We start from the raw sequence: 19,644 nt of genomic DNA on the forward strand, positions 1-19,644 counted from the left end.
GCCTACAGCAGGCACCCCTCGTTGCAGCTAAATGGTTCTCCGTCAATGCTGCTCCCAGAATTGGTGGCTTGCTGAGCACTCTGAACCCTGCCTAGCACCTGTAGGCATGGGAAAAAAAGAGGCCAAGAATAGGAGGTAGGTGGCTTGCTTGGCAGCGAGCTGGTTAAGGAGCCCAGCTAGTCTGTGGGGATTCTAGACACAAAGAATTTACTCCAGGATTGTCTCCAGTCATATTACAATCCTAGGGAAAGTTCTCTCTACTCCACTGTACACAGGTCTATTGCACCATTTGCACTTGCTTGGTGCCTTGAACGTCTTCTGGCAGCAATGGAAGCCCACGTGTGGAGAATGTAAGGGATGAGATCAGCAAGATAGACCCAAGACAATACCTTTGTCTCTCGTTGCGGAGTTAGTTCCAGAAGCCCATTTGCGAGACATTATCCTAATGCTTCTGACAAAAAGAAGGGCCTTCACCAAGCCTTATGAAGTTCATGTACAAGTCAAGATAAATAAGCACAAAAGAAAAAGCCAAAACCCTGAATCAGAAGCAACTTATGTAAAAAGAGGGACTTGTTAAACTGTATCCTGGAAACCCACACGACTTCACATCTCTGACAGGCACTGGGAGCAAATCCCCAAAGGAGTTAGAGGTGCGATCTGCTAAGGACTCAGCTTGGGGAGATAAGAACTACTCTGGGTTCCTAGGTAGATGACTTAAAAGTACAAGAAATAATTACAATCTTCTAGAAGCAAGGGGAAGCCAGGCCTTGTAAACACACATCGATATGAAAGATTCTTAAATCGATGAGGCCTTTCATGGGAAGGCAATGTGGTGAAAACAATATTGACGAAAGGTAGTCACTAAATTTAGAAAGAAGAAATCACTGCCAGGAATCTCTTACTCCAGGCCACCACTTCTGGGTTGATACAGATTGGAGAGATTAACCAGGACCACCACCCATTCTGACCAACAGAGGGCTAAGCAACTGTATCCAAGACCCCACGAGGAGCATTATCCCTTAATTATTTTTCCTAGCTGGATGTAAAGAGCATCAACTCCAGAATGAGGAAAAATGATTGAATGCTTCCCAATTATTGACGAGACAGGTGAGGATGGTTTTATATATAGATAGATAGCTCTGCTCTTCCATCTATACTCTTGTTAAACCTTCAAGTAATGTCAGAATATCCATACAATTAAAATGCTGCACCACTACAAATCACTTTCACCCAGACATCCCAATGATGTGCAAGTTTTAAACTTGTGATTTTAAATTTTTTTCTCGTGCCAGTATCATCCATTAGGTTTACGGAGTGTCTCCATATTCTTAAACAGAAATTCATCCCTTTTTTCCTTTCATCCCCATTGGTCTAATCTGTATCTTGAAAGCCATTTTTTGGCCTAGGAGGTTGCTTGGATTTAGACCGCTCAAGTAGGATCTTTTTTTTTTTTAAAAAAAGGAACCTTTTGGGTTTTTCTAGGCCCTACCCTGTTATTGTGGGCTTTGATGAAGATGAAAGGCATTAGAGGCAAACAGAGGAACACTTTGAGTACAAATACATCTTTCCTTTGCCATCATATAACTTAATTCAGAATCAACATGCGTCAGCACACGAACAGCTCAAGAAGGCAGCAGAGCAAGGTACGAGTGGAAAGCACTCTCTGCACAGGGCAGCTAGAATCACTTTTCATTGGGTTGTGGGCCCCTCTTATTCCTCGTCTATACATTCAGGTGGCTGTTAATGAAGCATGTTTCAGCATACAGCTTAGCTCATAAAATTTGGAGGACTGCTAACATTACAATTTATTTCCTGCCTCAGAGATAAAAATTTGCTCCCAGTTTAAATTCCACCTCTGAGTGACCAAGCACAATTTACAAAGGAGAGGGTGATGCTGTAGAATCCCACACCCCAGAGCATTCTTTTAGATCAAAGCCTTTTGTGTACATCTGGAGGCAAAGCTGGGGTGAAGGGTGGATTCAAGTGGTTCATGCATAATCTGCAGGAACAGCAGGTTAGCTGTTTGGCAAATGGAATAATTTTGGCTGAACTGTTCAAGTTCTCTACATGAATCCACACTTAATGGCTAGAGCAATGGGGATGCTTCCCTTCTAGACACACATATACATAGCATATTCCTATGTAATCAGAAAGAATACCTCTGAAGATCTCCTGGATATGTATATACATTTTATATGGATACACACTCACTTAAAATAAAAGCTAACAAAACTCATGTTCACTGGCCATGTACAATAATATCCTCAGATGCTTACTCAGTTTTTATGAAGGGACAATAAAGAAAGAGTGAAGATGGAAGTGGGATACAGCTCCCAACACTGTGCCCGCTTCTGCTCGCCACGGGTTCAACTCTACAGAGCTGCTGATGCCATCTGAGGTGAGGGGGCGGAAGCAATAATTCTGCTTTACATTTTTGTTTAATCATTCTGGATGATTGATGCATGGAACGCCTTTCTTAAAGAGGCCATCTCTAAGCACTTTAGCTCTCCTAGAGTCATCTTAACCATCTTTCTTTGCCTGCAAATATTCCCATAGCAATCAGCTATGATGTCACAAACATATGAATGAGCAGAAGCAGATGAAGTTGAATGAAATCCTGCCTTTAAGTAAATAGTCTCAAGGAACAAAAGGAAACAGGATGAGCAGAGAAACAATGAAAATGTATTTACTATGCAAGCAATACTGCTTATAAGTGCCACAGTTTTAACTCCCCTCTAGACGTAGGAATGTATTCACAAGGAGATGGTTTCTGTTTGTAACTTTTACATTTTGGCGGGGGGGGGGGAATGATGTGTGGATATTTTAGTGAGGTAGGGCTTTCTATGATCAGAGTATAATTTAGTGGTTACTTAGGACATTCCTGGAAAGCACGTCAGCCTACAGGGTCATGGCTTTTCACTTTAATGCAAATCATGACTTGGCCTTTGCATGGGCAAAGAGGGGCAGAATTTCCATGGTGCCTTTGATGGGGCAGAAAGCTGCACTTGAGAGCTACAAGAGCTGCTGGGTGCAAAGCAACATGGTCAGATACTGGACTTGCATCCATTCTACCTTTTAAGAAATACATCTTTGAACTGGGTTTGTTAAAGAGATTAGGAAAGTGGTAGATACTTGCCACTTCCATGGGGCTTTTCATGCATAGATCTCAAAGTGTTTCACAGAGGTAGATAAATATCGGCATTTTACAGATTGGAAAGCACACACAAAGGCCCCAATTCAGGAAAGCACTTAAGCCCTTGCTTAACTTTAAGCATGTGCTGAAATCCCATTGAAGTCAAGGGAGCTTTAAGCACATGCTTAAGTGTCTTTGTGAAATGGGTGGGTGGGTAAGAGTTTTATCCAAGACTCCATAGCAAGTCAATGGGAGAACCAGAAATAGAACATAGGAATCTGGATTCTGACTCCAGTGTCATTTTAAAATAAGCAAACACCTTTTATAATACATCATAAAGAAGTAAAAAGGACACAAACCTAGTCCTCTCTCAATCCTTGATAGGCTCCCTTTAAAGAGACACCATCAACATATGATTCTCATCTTCTACCAGTAGCTCTTCACTTTTTTCCATTCTTACCTTCTAATAAATTACTTAATTTTCACTGTTTATGCTGTTCACCTTTGGCATTTCCCTCAGTTTGAGCCATACAATTATGTTTTGCTTTTCCTTTATGAACAGTGACTGGTCAGTTTTTGGCCTGCCAGTAGAAACACTAACCTTGTTTGAGACCATAACACGGGAGGGAATGTTTAGATCCAAAAAACACTCAATTTCCTTTTATAATTAAATCATTCCTATTTCTAGGTTTTACACTTTCCCATTCTTTATATGGAACACATCTGTTTACTTGTGGCATGTCATTATAGTATCTTAAGGCCTTAAAGTAATTATTTCATCCTCACATAGCACACCTTGGTTATAAGTGACATATCAGGGAAATGAGGCAGAAATAGATTAAGGCCCTGATTCCTGCAATGAGATGTGCATAAGCAAATCCCTGCACATGTATGGAGTCTCACTGACCTCAATGCATTTCACGTCAGGAGCAGACACTCTGCAGCTTGCCCAAGGTCAGATATGAAATCTTTGGCAGAACCAGGACTAGAAACTGGAACTTCTAAGTCCCAGTTCAGTGCCATACCCTCAAAACACACATTCATTTGTTTAACCCCACTTTCTCTAATGCTTTTTTAGAGACCTTTAGTTTCATCACAAGGAACCAACATGCAGGTATCCAGCTTCTGTTCTGAAAACAAAGATAGGGAGGAAATAGAGATTTTCATTTTTATTGGATGCTTCCAATGTCATATCTAATATTATACAGATACTCATTTCCCATTCACATCTTTGCATATTCCAGCCATTCAGACAATTACATTAAAAGAAGAAAAAAAATGCACAACTGAAATAAAATAAATTGGTAAGCTGGAAAAATACAATATAAACTGTATCATATTCAAGAAACACTCTTTATAATTAAAATCCCACTTGCAACAATTAAAGTAGGATTTTAAAAAAATCTTGATTTTTATTTTTAAATAGGTGGCCTTTATGTATATTTTTATTTCTCATTTTCATATGTACAATTCAGCAGGTCTCTCTGCCTGCCTGTGGCAGAACACCTGAAACGTAAAAACAAACACTGAAAAGGAAAATTATTAACAAAAAAAGTTCGAAGTTCATCTTCCAGGAAAGTACAGTATGGTCAGAACGTTACACACATGCTTCTTTCATCTGCATTAAGGCCTAAGCGACGGATGTGCTTTAATAAAAGCAGACAGTGTGAAGAAAAGTCCTTCCACTTTTCTCTTCAAATTCCTGTAACAGCTCATCTATTTCGTTTTCCATGTCTTCTGTGTGCTGTATCTAAGAAGAGGAAGAACACATCAGTAATTGACATCAGATGATGCTGATCGAGTTTGTAACAAGGCAGCTCTCCTTTGTTTAGGTTTATTTCTAAATCGGACCAAATTATAAAACATTAAGGACTTCATTGGCAATTTGCTAGTAATTCTAAGAATGCACCCAATATGTAGATACACATATGTATTCTTTAACATACAAAATAACATGCAACTATAATATCGACATGTAATTTGTACCACATTTGATTACTAAAGATGCAGCTTGGTTGTTGAGTTCACTACTAGCAACAAAAACAAATCCCCAAAGGAATTCAGGCAGACAGACTGGCACATTGGGCCATATTCACACTGGAATCAGAACCATTTTTCAAACACACACAGTGGCCCCATATACATTAGAAAGACCACTGTGCGAGGCAGCAGGTTAAATACCGTTGTCCCTGACCTAGTTACAACTTTGTCCCATTTTGCGATGCGGATGGCACCTTAATCCTATTTCAACACACAGCCAAGACTTGAGCCAGATTACAAAACACAGTCAAGGTCCCATCTACATTGTGATCCTCGTCCCCTACTACCTATATTAGCAGTGGAGGCTTCTAACTAGTGTGGCCAGGAATTATGTCTTGTCCTCAGACAAAAGAGAAGACCGAGAGAGACTATATAGGACCTAAGAAAGTTACATCTACAGCCCCTCTAGTTCCCACTCAACATATTGGTGATATTTTTCTTCCGATCAGACTGGGTAACAATAGCATAACAAACAAACCAATTTACTTAGAGCATATTCTTGGCAGCACTACATATGAACATGTTCCTGGATCATGCGATGCGAGGAGACCTCTCCTCCACCCCACCCAGTATTCCCTGCGAAAGAATCCAAGTAGCGGCAAGTTCCACATTAGGTGCAAGTTCCACAAGCACACACAGGAGACTTGAGAGCTTTGCCATCTCATCAAGCCTACAGAAGGTTCTGGAGACTGAAAGTGTGTGTGTGGCATCAAGAGATTAGACCAGACTCCCTGTGGAATACCAGTCTGCCATAAGAGTGGAATATCAAGGCTTATTAGCTTGTGGAAGAATTTTCCCTTTGCCTTCATGGACACGATGCTAGATTTCTTTAGAATTTAATGCATCAGCCAGCAAAGATACAAGTGTTGATTAAATAAGGTGGTAGGGCTAAGACTATTGAAGGTGGAAAGTAGAAGGTACCAGCTGCTTAAGCATTTGACGTCTCCCCCACCACACATACAAATGAGGGATTCATTCTGGGCAACCCTCCGAAAAGATGCACTCCTCATTCTTGTAACACCTCAGAACCGAACATCTAAAAATAATCACTGTATAGTAAAAGCTTGGGTCGACATAAGCGCCTGTAAGTATATACGGTTTCCATGCACACAGTGAAGTGTTAGCACATCTGGGGTTCAATGTGTAATAAGTGCTGATGCGTGCAGGCTATGCAATATTGGATTTAAACAATAGTTGCTAAAAGAATTGTGTATTCATTCAAGTACAATGCCCATGGCTAATTATGTATTTGTTTTAAACTTTTTTTGCCTAGAAAAACATTCATTCAATGATGATTCATCCATCTAGGCACATCCGTTCTGAAGAGAATCCTAAGGAAGGATTCTAGAAACATCAGTTTGTCAATATGGATTTTGTTTTAGGTAAAGATTCACCTACCACAGGTGAAACAAACAAAAACAAACAAACTAAGTATTTTTTTAAAAAAAACCTTGTAATCAGCTAAGTCCAAGGTGCCCATATGGCATGAGAACTTTATACTTACACACTGACATAGCTCACAAATAAGGAAAGCTCCCAGAGTCGCCTCCTCATGATTATCCTGAATGTCCACGTTAATCACATGTACGGGTTGGCATGTCTCCTGTTCTCTGGAATTCAAATCTAGTTGGGAACACCACACAAAACAGCAACACTTCAGAAAACCATCAGGCTTTAAATGGACATCCAAGAAAATATTTGTAAGGCCTTTATGGGGAGAGAGGGCTATAGTAACGAAACAGGTCTTGTCCTGTCTCAGTCCTCCCTGAATCTTGTTTTAAGAGGTCAGGCTATTTTATGTTTTTCTATTTTGCTGTGCAGCACCCCCAAGTATTCAGTGAAGCAAAAGGAGATTGGCTATAAATAAAATAATTGAACCTTCCAGAAGGATACAAGAGCTCACCTGCCCAAGCACAAAAGTTACTTGCCCAGCCTTTACTTGGATGATCATAAAGACCTAGGCAAAGATTTTCCAAAGCAACTAGTGATTTTGGGTACTCAACTTGAGACACCTTAAAGAGGCCTGTTTCTCAGAGAATGCTCTGCACATATCCTCTGCAAGTAAGGTCCCTTTAAGGTGTCTCAAAAGCCAGGGCTCAAATTCACTAGTCATTTTTGAAATAACTGGCCTTAATGTGTTTCACTCACAGATCAAAAAAGTTAACACTTCCCAGGGAAGCATATTCTGCAAGGCTGTGGAATATCTATTAGTGTGGTTCCTCACTACTCTATAAAGCTTCCAGTCATGTGCTCTGCATTAACAAGAGGCTCTCCTTCCCACCCACCTCCTGCAACCTCAGCTTGGCAAAGTTAGCCAAAGGCTCCGGTTTAACATTTCATCATCCATTCATAGCAGGAGCTATGCAGCAGCACTCAAACCCTCGTTCATTTGCCAATTATGAAGAGTCTCGTCACACTGTGAAAGAGGTGCACAATGTGGAAACTGAATGAGCAGTTGCCTGCCACCACCGACCCTCATATAGACAAAACGCTCTTCTAAAATACTAGAGCAAGAGCTGTTCTCTGCGAGCAGCGCATGCTGAGTTTAGTGGCAATTCATTCAGATCTCAGGGCGCTTACTATTGTAAAAGCCAAACTGGGTCCAAGCCAGCTCCCTTAAAGCCCCCAGAGCTCTGCAATAGTACAACTGACAGAAACCCAAAGGAAATAGACAGTGATTTGGAGAGCTGGCAACATGCTGATACGGGACTAAGCAGGCAGGCAAAACTTTTATTTAAACATATAAGATACTGGATTTTATTGGCTGCTTTATGAATTTAAAGACAACTCCTCACGATTCATGGAATATTGCATGTTGAATGGTTACCGAGGAGGCTGGGTTCTGTTCCTGGTACAGACACTGACTGTATACCCTCAAGCAAATGATTTAGCCTCATAGTGCTCAGTTTCCCCAATTTGTAACATGAGGACAATCCCCCTTGAAAAGCACCATGTATGTGCAAAGCACTGTTACATCTATACTATCGATTTATACTCCCCAGGCTAATTTTACCATTAGTTGGAGCCAAGCACTCTGAATTTTAAGGGACAGCATTTGTAGGGATGTTTAAGACAGGAACTTTGTCTCCAGTGGAGTAGTAAAGAGACTCTTCTAACGAACCAGAGTGCGTCCTTCGTATTTGGTGATGGCAATGCCGGCCAAAGATAAATGCAGGGCAACAGTTCAGCAGAAGCTCCTCTAGTGACTTTGCTACACTGCTCCGTTCCTGCCTCCGCTCTCACTTCTAAGTACCATCACATTTGCATTAGCCTTCAGCGTGTGGCGGCACACGCCCATGAGGCTCCTCAAGATTCTCCAACAGCCCCTCTGGCACACTCAGCTGGGCTCTGTCAACAGTGGCAGCTGTTCTGTGACAGCATTAAGAGAAACAGGTAAAGAGGGCTTCAACTGAGAAAGAACCACCAAGAAAGCTATTGAACCTCCATTTCCTTGGGCATGTCACCTCTTGGCTTGATTTACCCCATTCACAGGATGGGGATAGCACGTCTCTACCTCTCTGGCACATTATAAGGATTGTTTAAAGGCCTTTAGCACAAGAGAGTGCCATGTAAGCATTAAGCATTCACTATTCGGCAACTGAACGGTTGCTTACTTAGTAAAAAGAAAAGGAGTACTTGTGGCACCTTAGAGACTAACCAATTTATTTGAGCATAAGCTTTGCATCTGATGAAGTGAGCTGTAGCTCACGAAAGCTTATGCTCAAATAAATTGGTTAGTCTCTAAGGTGCCACAAGTACTCCTTTTCTTTTTGCGAATACAGACTAACACAGCTGTTACTCTGAAACCTGCTTACTTAGTGTAACATGAACCAGTTTCCACTTCTCTCAATAAAAAACAAACTTAACATTTCTTGATACCATTAAGCACTGGAGATAGCTCTCAGACTATGGGATCATCCAAGCTACAGTTTTTAATAAGTTCATAGTCAGGTTGTAATGGAGCTGACTCTATATATCCACACCAAGGCTGTTAGCCCACGGCTTCTGACTGTTTTGGCATACCTGGCTTCAACCCTGCTTATGGACAGGGTTGTAACATGATTGTCAGGCAGTAACTAGGCTCTAATGCAGGACTGCTGAAATGTAGATGGGACCCTCTAACCTTGCCTAGCTAGCTAAGAAGATCTGGAGGACCTTAAAAACTGGAGTAATAGCAATGGGACGAAATTTAATGGTGCAAAGAGCCAGTTCGTGCACTTAGGGACTAACAAAAAGAATTTTTGCTATAAGCTGGGGATTTATCAGTTGGAAGCAACAAAGGAGGAGAAAGACCTGTTGTATTGGTTGATCACAGGCTGACTATCAGCCATGAACGTGATGCGGCCGTGAAAAAGGCGAATTCAATTTTAGGATGCATCAGGCGAGATATTCCCAATAGAAACTGGGAAGCGTTAGTACCATTATACAAGGCACTAATGAGATCTCATCTGGAATACTGTGTGCAATTCTGGTCTCTCATATGTTTAAGAAAGATTAATTCAAACTGGAATAGGTGCAGAGAAGGGCTACTAGGGTGATCAGAGAAATGGAAAAATCTACCTTATGATGAGACTCAAACAACATGGCTTGTTTAGCCTAGCCAAAAGAAGGCTGAGGGGAAATAGGATTGCTCTCTATAAATATATCTGAGGGATAAATACCCGGGAGGGAGATCGGTTATTTAAGTTAAGCACCAATGCTAACAAGAACAAATGGATATAAATTGGCCATCAACAAGTTAGGTGAAGATTTCTAATAGCCTTGGAATAGCTTTCCAAGGGAAGCAGTGTGGGCAAGAACTTAGCTGGCTTCAAGACTGAGCTCAATAAGTTGATGGAGGGGTGGTATGATGGGACTCCCTACAGTGGCATGTAGCCCACCTGCGACTTCTAGTAGCAAATATCCCCAACAGCCAGTGATCGGGTACTAGATGTGGAGGGCTCTGAGTTACTACAGAAAATTCTTTTCCAGGTGTTTGGTGCTTTCCAGGGTCTTGCACACATGCTCAGGGTTTAACTGATCACCAGTTAAGGTTGTGAAGGAATTTTCCCCCAGGTCAGACTGGCAGTAACTCTTTGGCGGGGAGAGGGGGAGTGCCTTCTTCTGCACCAGGGGACATGGATCACTTTTGCAAGTTTAAACTAATGTAAATGGGGCATTCTCTGTAATGTGAAGTCTTCTAATAATGATTTGAGGACTTCAGTAACTCAGCCAGAGGTTAGTAGTCTATTCCAGGAGTGGCTGGGTGGAGTTCTGTGGCCTGCAATGTGCAGGAGGGCAGACGAGATGATCAGCCTTAAAGTCTAGGAGTCTTCCCACTGCCAGGATTTGCATGGGGTGGGGGGGGGGAAGGCAGAGGGGAAAATATCACATGGTGCACGGCTCTGATAGAAGAGCACCCGCAACCCTCTGCCTCTGGCAGTCTTCAGCTGAATCAGTAATCTGTGGAAAATCTAGGCAGCTCTCCTAGAACATACAGACCCAGTTATGTATTATGGAGATGTGGACAGGCCAACATAGCTGGTGAGACACTGCTGTGTGGACACACTGAACCAATGTTCGCCATATTTATGCCAGAGCCTGGTTACTGTTAACATGGTCTGAACTGTAGTAAAGATTGGGCAACTGACACACCTAGACTTTTGTATGGACTCATTTCCAAATGGCAACTTCTGCTTTCAGGGAAGTAGGTAGGAGGGTTGTCTTGCATCTCTCTCCTGCAAGGTGACACCCTCTCCATAAAGACAGGATGCACCATATTCAGCCTGCTGGGATTCCGACCTCAGAAGCTTTTGGAATCTTAGTCTGTAAATGTACTTGACTTTCAGGATAGCTCCTCCAATCCCACCAACCTGCTTTGAAGGCACCTGCACACCCCACTAACATCTTTTACAGATATAGTTGGCATTTTCCCAGCCAGCCATCACCTTTATGACACATCTGACCCCAGATCAGGGACCACTAGTCTTTTCCCAGATGCATCTGCCACCTGACGCCAGATGGGTTGGATACAGATGTTTCCAATTTGAGAGGGACTAAAAGGGTAATTGAAGTAAACTTAGTTTAACCATCCAAGGTCCTTACCTTCTACTACTTGATCATAGACTCTTTCTTCACAAGTTAGAATCAGATCAAACACATCTTTGCAGTTCTGGAATCTTTCTGGTCGTGGCTTGATTCGCTTATTTCTGTCCAACATGTGTAAAATCCCATTCTGTGTATATCTGAAGTTTCTAGAGTTAAGTAACTTGGAAAGTAAATTTTTGTATTTTCAGTAAAGTAAATGCTTCCATTACTCTTTATTTGCCTTTGTTTGCTTAGAAGCTAATAATTAGGACCAAAACAAAAAACAAAAACCCCATAAACCCACCCAAGGAAGAGATAAAAGATGTCTCCTATTTGAAAATATAAAGGTCAATGAACTTAACTGAACTCTACAGCAACCTCCTAAAAGCTGGTAAAACAACCCAATAGGAAAATTCACAGCGTCTCTGGAATACACAGCCACCTTCACAGAAATTTACTATTACTGTCAGTACAGAAGCAAAAATCACCCTCGAAGGCTCTGAAAATGAAGAAGCTTTAAGAAACGTCTGTCTTTTATAGAGCGAGTTCCGTAGCCACAATACTTGAACAATTAATGACATGTACCCGTTTTATATACATAAAAATGTATGTCTTCTGTTTGCATACAATATTTCCCACAGTAAGGGCCTATATGTTACAAGCCAGTCATATTGTGCTCTTAATGCTAGTTGCAAAAATGTGTGGGACCTACTCAGAACTGGGTTTGTATAACTGATCTTCTTAAGGGAATTAAAAAATCCAAAGGAGAAAAGTGCCTTGAAAATATGTCACCAGGCCTGGGTGTGCTGGAGAAAGACATTGATTTATGCTTATTGGAACTTTATACCGTCTCCATATGAAAGGGATGAATTTCATCTGCTGCTTAGTATCTATTACAGTGATATGACTAATCTCAGGGTCAGGATTCACACACTGCATTCCAGTTCCATACAGGAATGGGACATACTGCTGTCAACACCATCATTATCTTCCCAGGCTTCTGCAACATTCGGTTTCAGTAAAATATGCCAGCATACAGGGCCATTTTAACCTGTGGCTCATTTATGCTTTTTGTCAAACCACTGCAGAATCAGGCCTCTAGGATTTTTTTCAATTGTTTTTTAAACTGTTCAACATACAAAGTCTTGCTATAAATTTGAAACCTAGGTGAAAGACCACTTATTTATTTCCAGACACTCCATTTCTAAAAATAGATATTTTCAGAAGGTAATACACCAAACTTAAAGCCAGGTTTCAGAGTAACAGCCATGTTAGTCTGTATTTGCAAAAAGAAAAGGAGTACTTGTGGCACCTTAGAGACTAACCAATTTATTTGAGCATAAGCTTTCGTGAGCTACAGCTCACTTCATCGGATGCATACTGTGGAAAGTGTAGAAGATCTTGCGTGTATAAAAAGATCTTCTACACTTTCCACAGTATGCATCCGATGAAGTGAGCTGTAGCTCACGAAAGCTTATGCTCAAATAAATTGGTTAAACTTAAAGCCCTTAGGCAAAACCCTCTCTGGAAGCAGTTTCAGACGTGGATTAGGAAGGAACACCAAAAATGTGTGGATAGAAGAAAACCTATTAGCCAATGCACATCTTTCCTCTCACCTTAGAAGAAGCAGTGATACTTACAAACAAGTCTTTGGAGAATGCAAGTTTGCACTGATTATTACCAGTATAAAGATGCACCATTTACAAATGTGTGATTTTTGTGTCAAGAAATTCCCCTCTTTAGTAGCCAGACCCTTTCTGATCTTGAATCTTGCAAACATTGAAGTGAGCTATCCATTTTTACATTCTTTACAGATTCATACTCCTCCCAGATCCCCTCTAACTTCTTTTCTAAAGATCTAGTTTCTAACTCTTTGAAATAATTTAGGACTCAAATCCCTGAATCTTTCATTCTCGTTATCCTGTGAGTTCTAAAATTCCCCTCTGCTGCCTGGGTAACCAGATCTATTCAGACTATCCCAAATCCATTCTCGAGTGGTGTTGAAGGAACTGCGTTAAGTCACTTCCTCTAACCTACAGATGTTCACCTATGCCCTCCTCAACACTGAATTCTGATGTTTAATAAAACAAAAGTTTTGAATTGCATCAAAAATTAACCGCAGCTCCTCTGCCTACTCAGTGTTCTGCTGTAGATAGAGTGGATAGTCTATTTCTATTATTTTGGTCTTTCACTATCAGCCTACATTCTCTGCAGTGAATTGTCCAGACCACTTGCTTAACAGACAACATTCTTCTGAATGTCTTTTGCTCTGCAAAAGAAAGATTGGCACTGCCCTTTTTATATCCTCAGCCAATTGTCATCTCACTGCAATGTTTCCTTCTTCCAGATCACTAATGAAAATCACTCCCCCAAGCCTTGCGCTATCCCTTTCTCCAAAAACGCTTTCACTTAGAATTATGATTGGTCTACAATGGCCAATTAGTTATCCACTCAAATAGTTCTATAGCACTTACTAGGTCCATAGTTTCACCAGGTCACTCTTGGTTACATCCTTGAAAAGCTCCACTGGATTTACTAGCCACGTTCTTCCTTTTGGGAGTCCATGTTGTTCATGCTTCTGCTTTAATGGATGTTAGTTCCCCGGATGTGCCTAAAACATATGCTTTCCTTCTACTCTCCAATCTATCAGGTATGCCCCCAATTTCTGCTTCCTTCAGAATCCTGATTTGGAACCCATCTGGTCCTGGATTTTTCGGTCTATATACTCTCTTAATCACATGCTCTGGCACAATATCAGTTTCTCCCGGGTATGTTTCCTTTCTAAGATAAAATATGTCTCTAGCATCTGTCCTTTAGCTTTCTTTGCTGAACACTAAGGCAGAGAATTACATTTACTAAAAAGCCCACAGTCAAGTTTTACCTCTTCTGCCAACTTAGAGCTACTTTCTCCCAGGGGCCATCTGCCTACATACAGAATAAGAGGCCAGAAACAAGTATTTTAAGATTTATGCCATTTTCATATATGCTCTTATTATACACATTGCACCTGAAAAAACCAACATACCACACGTTGAAAAACTGGAGGTGGTAATGGTGAGTGTTTGCATTATGTACTCATGATTGTTTTCTTTCCCTCATCACAAGCTGGGGTGAATTTCAATATGCCTTCATGGTGTGACACTTGTGTCACTGTCTCCACTATGCTTGCTCAGATATCTTGAGAGTCATTTGAGTCAGACCTTCCTCTTCTGCCCACACAGTGTCCCACCCCCACTGTCTCCTCCCCTATGCATTCCAGACACATTTTTTGGCATAGCCACCTCTCCAGATGGTGTACACAAACTTTTCCTTTGACTTTTGAACAGCAATGCTGGCTCTCAGCTCCAGCAGGAACCTCACCACTGTGATGTTCAGCAAGTCAACACTAGCAGCATATGCATTTCTCCAGGATGTTTTCAACCTAGACAAACCACTACTTGTCAATTGTATTATGCCCATTTTACATCCTTGATCCCACCGCCTTTTATAATGGGCCTGATTCTGATCTCATGCCACAGTAACTCCACTGAAGCCAATGGAATCCCACAAGGGTGAAACTGAAAAGCATAATTAGCATTAGGCTCAAATGCGTTTGACTCTAGGCAGAAAATGTTGCCTGCATGCACACCTAATTTCTCCTGTACCCTTAGCACTATGTACTAATTTTTAGTCAATAAGCCACAAGCTATTTACATGAGCAGTCTCTCAATTTTACGAAAGATGTATGGTGTTCATTTCTTGGTATGGAAAAACTCTTTAGGTCTTTGCAAAATTTAAAGAACTCAACTCATCAGCTGTCCACCACTCATTCCACACAAAGCGAAAAAGATCACAATGAACAGTAAAACAAACTCAACTTAGTTTAAAGTTTTGTTTTTCAAGAGATCATCTCATAGAAGATTATACTCTGTCCTCCCACCTTATCCCAAACAAGAATAAGCCCACCCACTGTTTGCCCCTCTAATCAGTTTATTCATAACCTCCCAACTCATAGAATTCAAACACACAGAGATGCACACTAGCTCTGTGTTATTAGTATATTAGTTGGCAGATACATACAGGCAAGTCCTCAGCAAAGTGAGTGTCTTCCTTCATTCCTTATAGTTAGCAATACGTATCTTAAACCTTCACAAGCAATTCAGCACAGCTGGCCGCGCACGTGCTGAACAGACGACTCTGAGCTCAGACTATTCCCACCTCAAAGTCTAGCTCAATGCCAAAGCCAGGGGAAGTACCGGCCTGAACGTGTTTAGGTTACATATCACGCTGGCACCTCCTTTTCTTACTCCTCTCAAACACACAGTCACGCTTTCATCCACACTAAAGAAGCTATTCTTACAAGCAGCGCAGTAGACGGCTTAAAGTCTGATGTCACGATGTGGATAGAAAGGTGACTAGATCGCCAGGCTCAATGGGTAGTGATCAATGGCTCCATGTCTAGTTGGCAGCCGGTATCAAGCGGAGTGCCCCAAGGGTCAGTCCTGTGGCCAGTTTTGTTCAATATTCTTAATTAATGATCTGGAGGATGGCGTGGACTGCACCCTCAGCAAGTCTGCAGATGACACTAAACCGGGAGGAGTGGTAGATACACTGGAGGGTAGGGATAGGATACAGAGGGACCGAGACAAATTAGAGGATTGGGCCAAAAGAAATCTGATGAGGTTCAACAAGGACAAGTGCAGACTCCTGCACTTAGGACAGAAGAATCCCATGTACCTCTACAGACTAGGGACCTAATGGCTCGGCAGCAGTTCTGCAGAAAAGGACCTAGGGGTTACAGTGGACGAGAAGCTGGTTGAGAGTCAATAGTGTGCCCTTGTTGCCAAGAAGGCTAACGGCATTTTGGGATGTATACGTAGAGGCATTGCCAGCAGATCGAGGGACGTGATCATTCCCCTCTATTCAACATTGGTGAGGCCTCATCTGGAGTACTGTGTCCAGTTTTGGGCCCCACACTACAAGGATGTGGAAAAATTGGAAAGCGTCCAGCGGAGAGCAACAAAAAATGATTAGGGGACTGAAACACATGACTTATGAGGAGAGGCTGAGGGAACTGGGATTGTTTAGTCTGCAGAAGAGAAGAATGAGGGGGGAATTCGATAGCTGCTTTCAACTACCTGAAAAGGGGTTCCAAAGAAGATGGATCTAGACTGTTCTCAGTGGTAGCAGATTACAAAACAAGGAGTAATGGTCTCAAGTTGCAGTGGGGGAGGTTTAGGTTGGATATTAGGAAAAACTTTTTCATTAGGAGGTGGTGAAGCACTGGAATGCGTTACCTAGGGAGGTGGTGGAATAGCCTTCCTTTGAGGTTTTAAAGGTCAGGTTTGACAAAGCCCTGGCTGGGATGATTTAGTTGGGGACTGGTCCTGCTTTGAGCAGGGGGCTGGACTAGATGACCTCCTGAGGTCCCTTCCAACCCTGATATTCTATGTGTTGTATAGTAAGAGGACACTTTGGTTTATTGCTATATAGTACTGGTACAGGAATTAAAACTTAGTATTTAAGACATCAACAGGGATTCTTTGTCGCCAACTCTGAAGAGTGCAGCAATGTCCTATCATTATAAGGTTTAGTCAGCTACTAAAATATTAAAACAGTCTTAGGCTTCCAAACCATGGTGATTTGGTTAAGAAAACTGGATCAAGCAATCACTTTCTCTAAACACCCACCCAAAATAACTTCTACAGGACTGGATCTATATTGCATTTGTTTAGCATGAATCACTGCCAATTGCCAACCTGTGCTGCTGGGTTCTTCTATCCTATTGTTGCTGCATTGTCTTTCTTCTTACTTAATGAGCCCAGCTCGCCTCTCATTTAAATGAATGTAAATCTGGAGTAACTCCATTGCAGTTAGTGGAATTGTGCCGATCTTAAACCAGTGTAAGGAGAATGAGGCCCATTGAGTAGATACTTAAGACAATGCAGCAGAACCCGAGCTTTTTTTACACATTCTCAGTTGGAATTCTCTTCATGCAAACATTTATCTAAAACATTTATCTAAATTCTAAGTTTAATATTTTTGCTTCCTATTTCAATAAATCGTCTAAAAGATGTATTTCTGCTACTTAGCCTGAAAATTTCTAATTAAAAATTTAAAGAAGTTCACTTTATCCAAGTTTCAGTCATCTCTCTTGTACGACTTTGTGCTTCTAACCAGTTAGACGTGTGTCCTTTTTCTTATTCCCAATTCCGCCATTTACAGTTTTCCAGAGGCCTAAAGATTTATAGTTCTATAATTTGCAACTATTTCAAAAGTTGTACTAAACATGCCAAAATGTTTAAACAGAGTGAATCATGTAATAAAATACAGATACAGTGGTTGGGGGATTTGGTTTTTAAAACAAAAACAAAAACCGTATGGCTTGAATGTGTTAGGTCCAGGCTCTCTGTTTATGTTTATACCACAATGAAGTTATTCACCACCTTTGAGTACTGTAGTTATTCTAAATTCTATTTCAGAAGTTAAAATTTAAGAAAAAGTTAGAGCATAGTCGATCGTACTAAAGGCTAGGTTCTCTCCCCAAAGTTTACAAAAGCGTCTAGTAAGAGTAATATTCTGTTCATCGTGTAAACAGCATGATCTGAGATGTAAAATAATGTGTTCGTGCAAACTTCTCTGAGGGTGGGATAACACTCTTCTGTATGATTCACGTATAGTTGACCATTGACAATTCTGGAACAAGGAAATACAGAGATTTTAAGGGAATAAATGTACATTACCATCACAGACGATAGAAGTCACTGTGAGCCTCACACTCAGACCCTTGAAGCGATGCTAAGTCAAGCTGCATTAAATGGAAGAGATCCCTCAGAAGCTGACTTAGTGTCAGCATCCAGATGTTTTCTATCCTCTCCCCCCACATTAAAGATGCATCTTCACAGCTGTAGGCCAGACCTAACCCAACTCTAAACCTGTGGATACCATTTTCAGAGATTAGGATTTTAATTGGCGTACACTTCGTATATGGAACCACAAGGGGACAATAAGAGAAAAAGACAAGGTGGCATTAAAGGGAAACGGCTCGTGGGGGCGTGGAAAATTACCACCATACAAGCTCACAATGATGTAAAAAACTCTAGTTTTACTTTTGTAGCAAGGCGACAGTGAAGCTGTGATCTTGGCCAGGGCACCAGATATTCTAGTGAGATTTGGAGCACAGAAACCAGCTAGCCTGAACAGAGTCCATTCTTTTGGAGTTAGGATTAGGGAAAAGTCTTGCACTTGATGGTGGCAGATTTCTTTTAAGCACTTTAAATGGCAAAAAAAGAGTGCAAAGTCTGCTGAGACAAGAGAATTAGATTGTTAGAGAACTTTCAGATACCACATAACAGATGTGTTCTGGACATCGCAAAGTGAGGCGAGATTCCACACTTCACACCAGGGAGAATCAGAAGTAATTAACTCCATTAACTTCAAGGGGAGTTACTCCAAATTTACATCAGGGTAACCGAGATCAAAATCTGCCCCTCTGTTGAAGTGTGAAAGGGTTTGATCACAGAAATCAGAAAAAATGGCTTTTGAAAGATCTAACCCAAAGCTAGTGACCAATGCTATTATATTTCCTCATGCATTAACCTACTACTGCACTGTGAAAGGGCAAGCACCCCAAAAAGGGAGGTTTATTAAAAGAACTCCTGCAATATCACACAAAATTTGCAGCAAGGGCGGTTTAGGTTGGACATTAGGAAAAACTTCCTGTCAGGGTGGTTAAGCACTGGAATAAATTTTCTAGGGAGGTGGTATAATCTCCATCACTGGGGATTTTTAAGAGCAGGTTGGACAAACACCTGTCAGGGATGGTCTAGATAATACTTAGTCCTGCCTTGAGTGCAGGGGACTGGACTAGATGACCTCTCAAGGTCCCTTCCAGTTCTATGAAAATATACAGACATATTGTGTATTAAATAGTACAGCCAGCTATTAAACTGCTCTTTAACATTGAAACATTAGTCCAACTCCCAAAATTGTCCTGCAATGTGACATCACGGGGAATCTCTGATCAGGGAAGGCAAGGAAGTAGAAGAGCAGGAGTACTGCAAGTCAGGACTTAAATACAATAGCAGACGTGTTCACAAAATGAGCCTACCACATGCTTTTATCAGTCCTGTCAGTTACATTAATTAATGCTAAACTTTGCTATGCATTTATTAAATCCAGCATGAAGACAATCCTAATTAATTAAACCAACTCTGTATAATCTTACCTTGAAATGAAAAGGGATGAAGTTATTACACTAACATCCTGTCATTTTAAAAAAAAGAGTTACAGGGGAACTAGATGACTCAGTAATGAGATAGGGAGCTCTACATCATTAGGTTGCCAGAAGTTACCACCTTCTGATGGCCAACAGGGGAAGAATGGGAGCTTCCAGTCAAGTTTCCAACATGTAGGTGGCCACACCG

The 19,644-nt window shown here is 41.2% G+C and overlaps 1 protein-coding gene across 1 annotated transcript in view; it reads right to left on the reverse strand.

The window, feature by feature from the left end:
- Positions 1–4,287: 4,287 nt before the first annotated feature.
- The window catches only part of SSU72 (SSU72 homolog, RNA polymerase II CTD phosphatase), a 62,001-nt gene continuing 46,644 nt past the window's right edge, over positions 4,288–19,644 (reverse strand). The window contains exons 3-5 of the mRNA XM_073316867.1: positions 11,258–11,397; positions 6,678–6,796; positions 4,288–4,883 (exon numbers count right to left, since the gene is read on the reverse strand). Of these exons, the coding sequence (XP_073172968.1) occupies positions 4,782–4,883; positions 6,678–6,796; positions 11,258–11,397 (361 nt within the window). The 3' untranslated portion in view covers positions 4,288–4,781. The remainder of the gene's footprint in view (positions 4,884–6,677; positions 6,797–11,257; positions 11,398–19,644) is intronic.

The sequence above is a fragment of the Lepidochelys kempii genome, chromosome 18 (assembly GCF_965140265.1).
Source record: "Lepidochelys kempii isolate rLepKem1 chromosome 18, rLepKem1.hap2, whole genome shotgun sequence".
Lineage (NCBI taxonomy): Eukaryota > Metazoa > Chordata > Testudines > Cheloniidae > Lepidochelys > Lepidochelys kempii.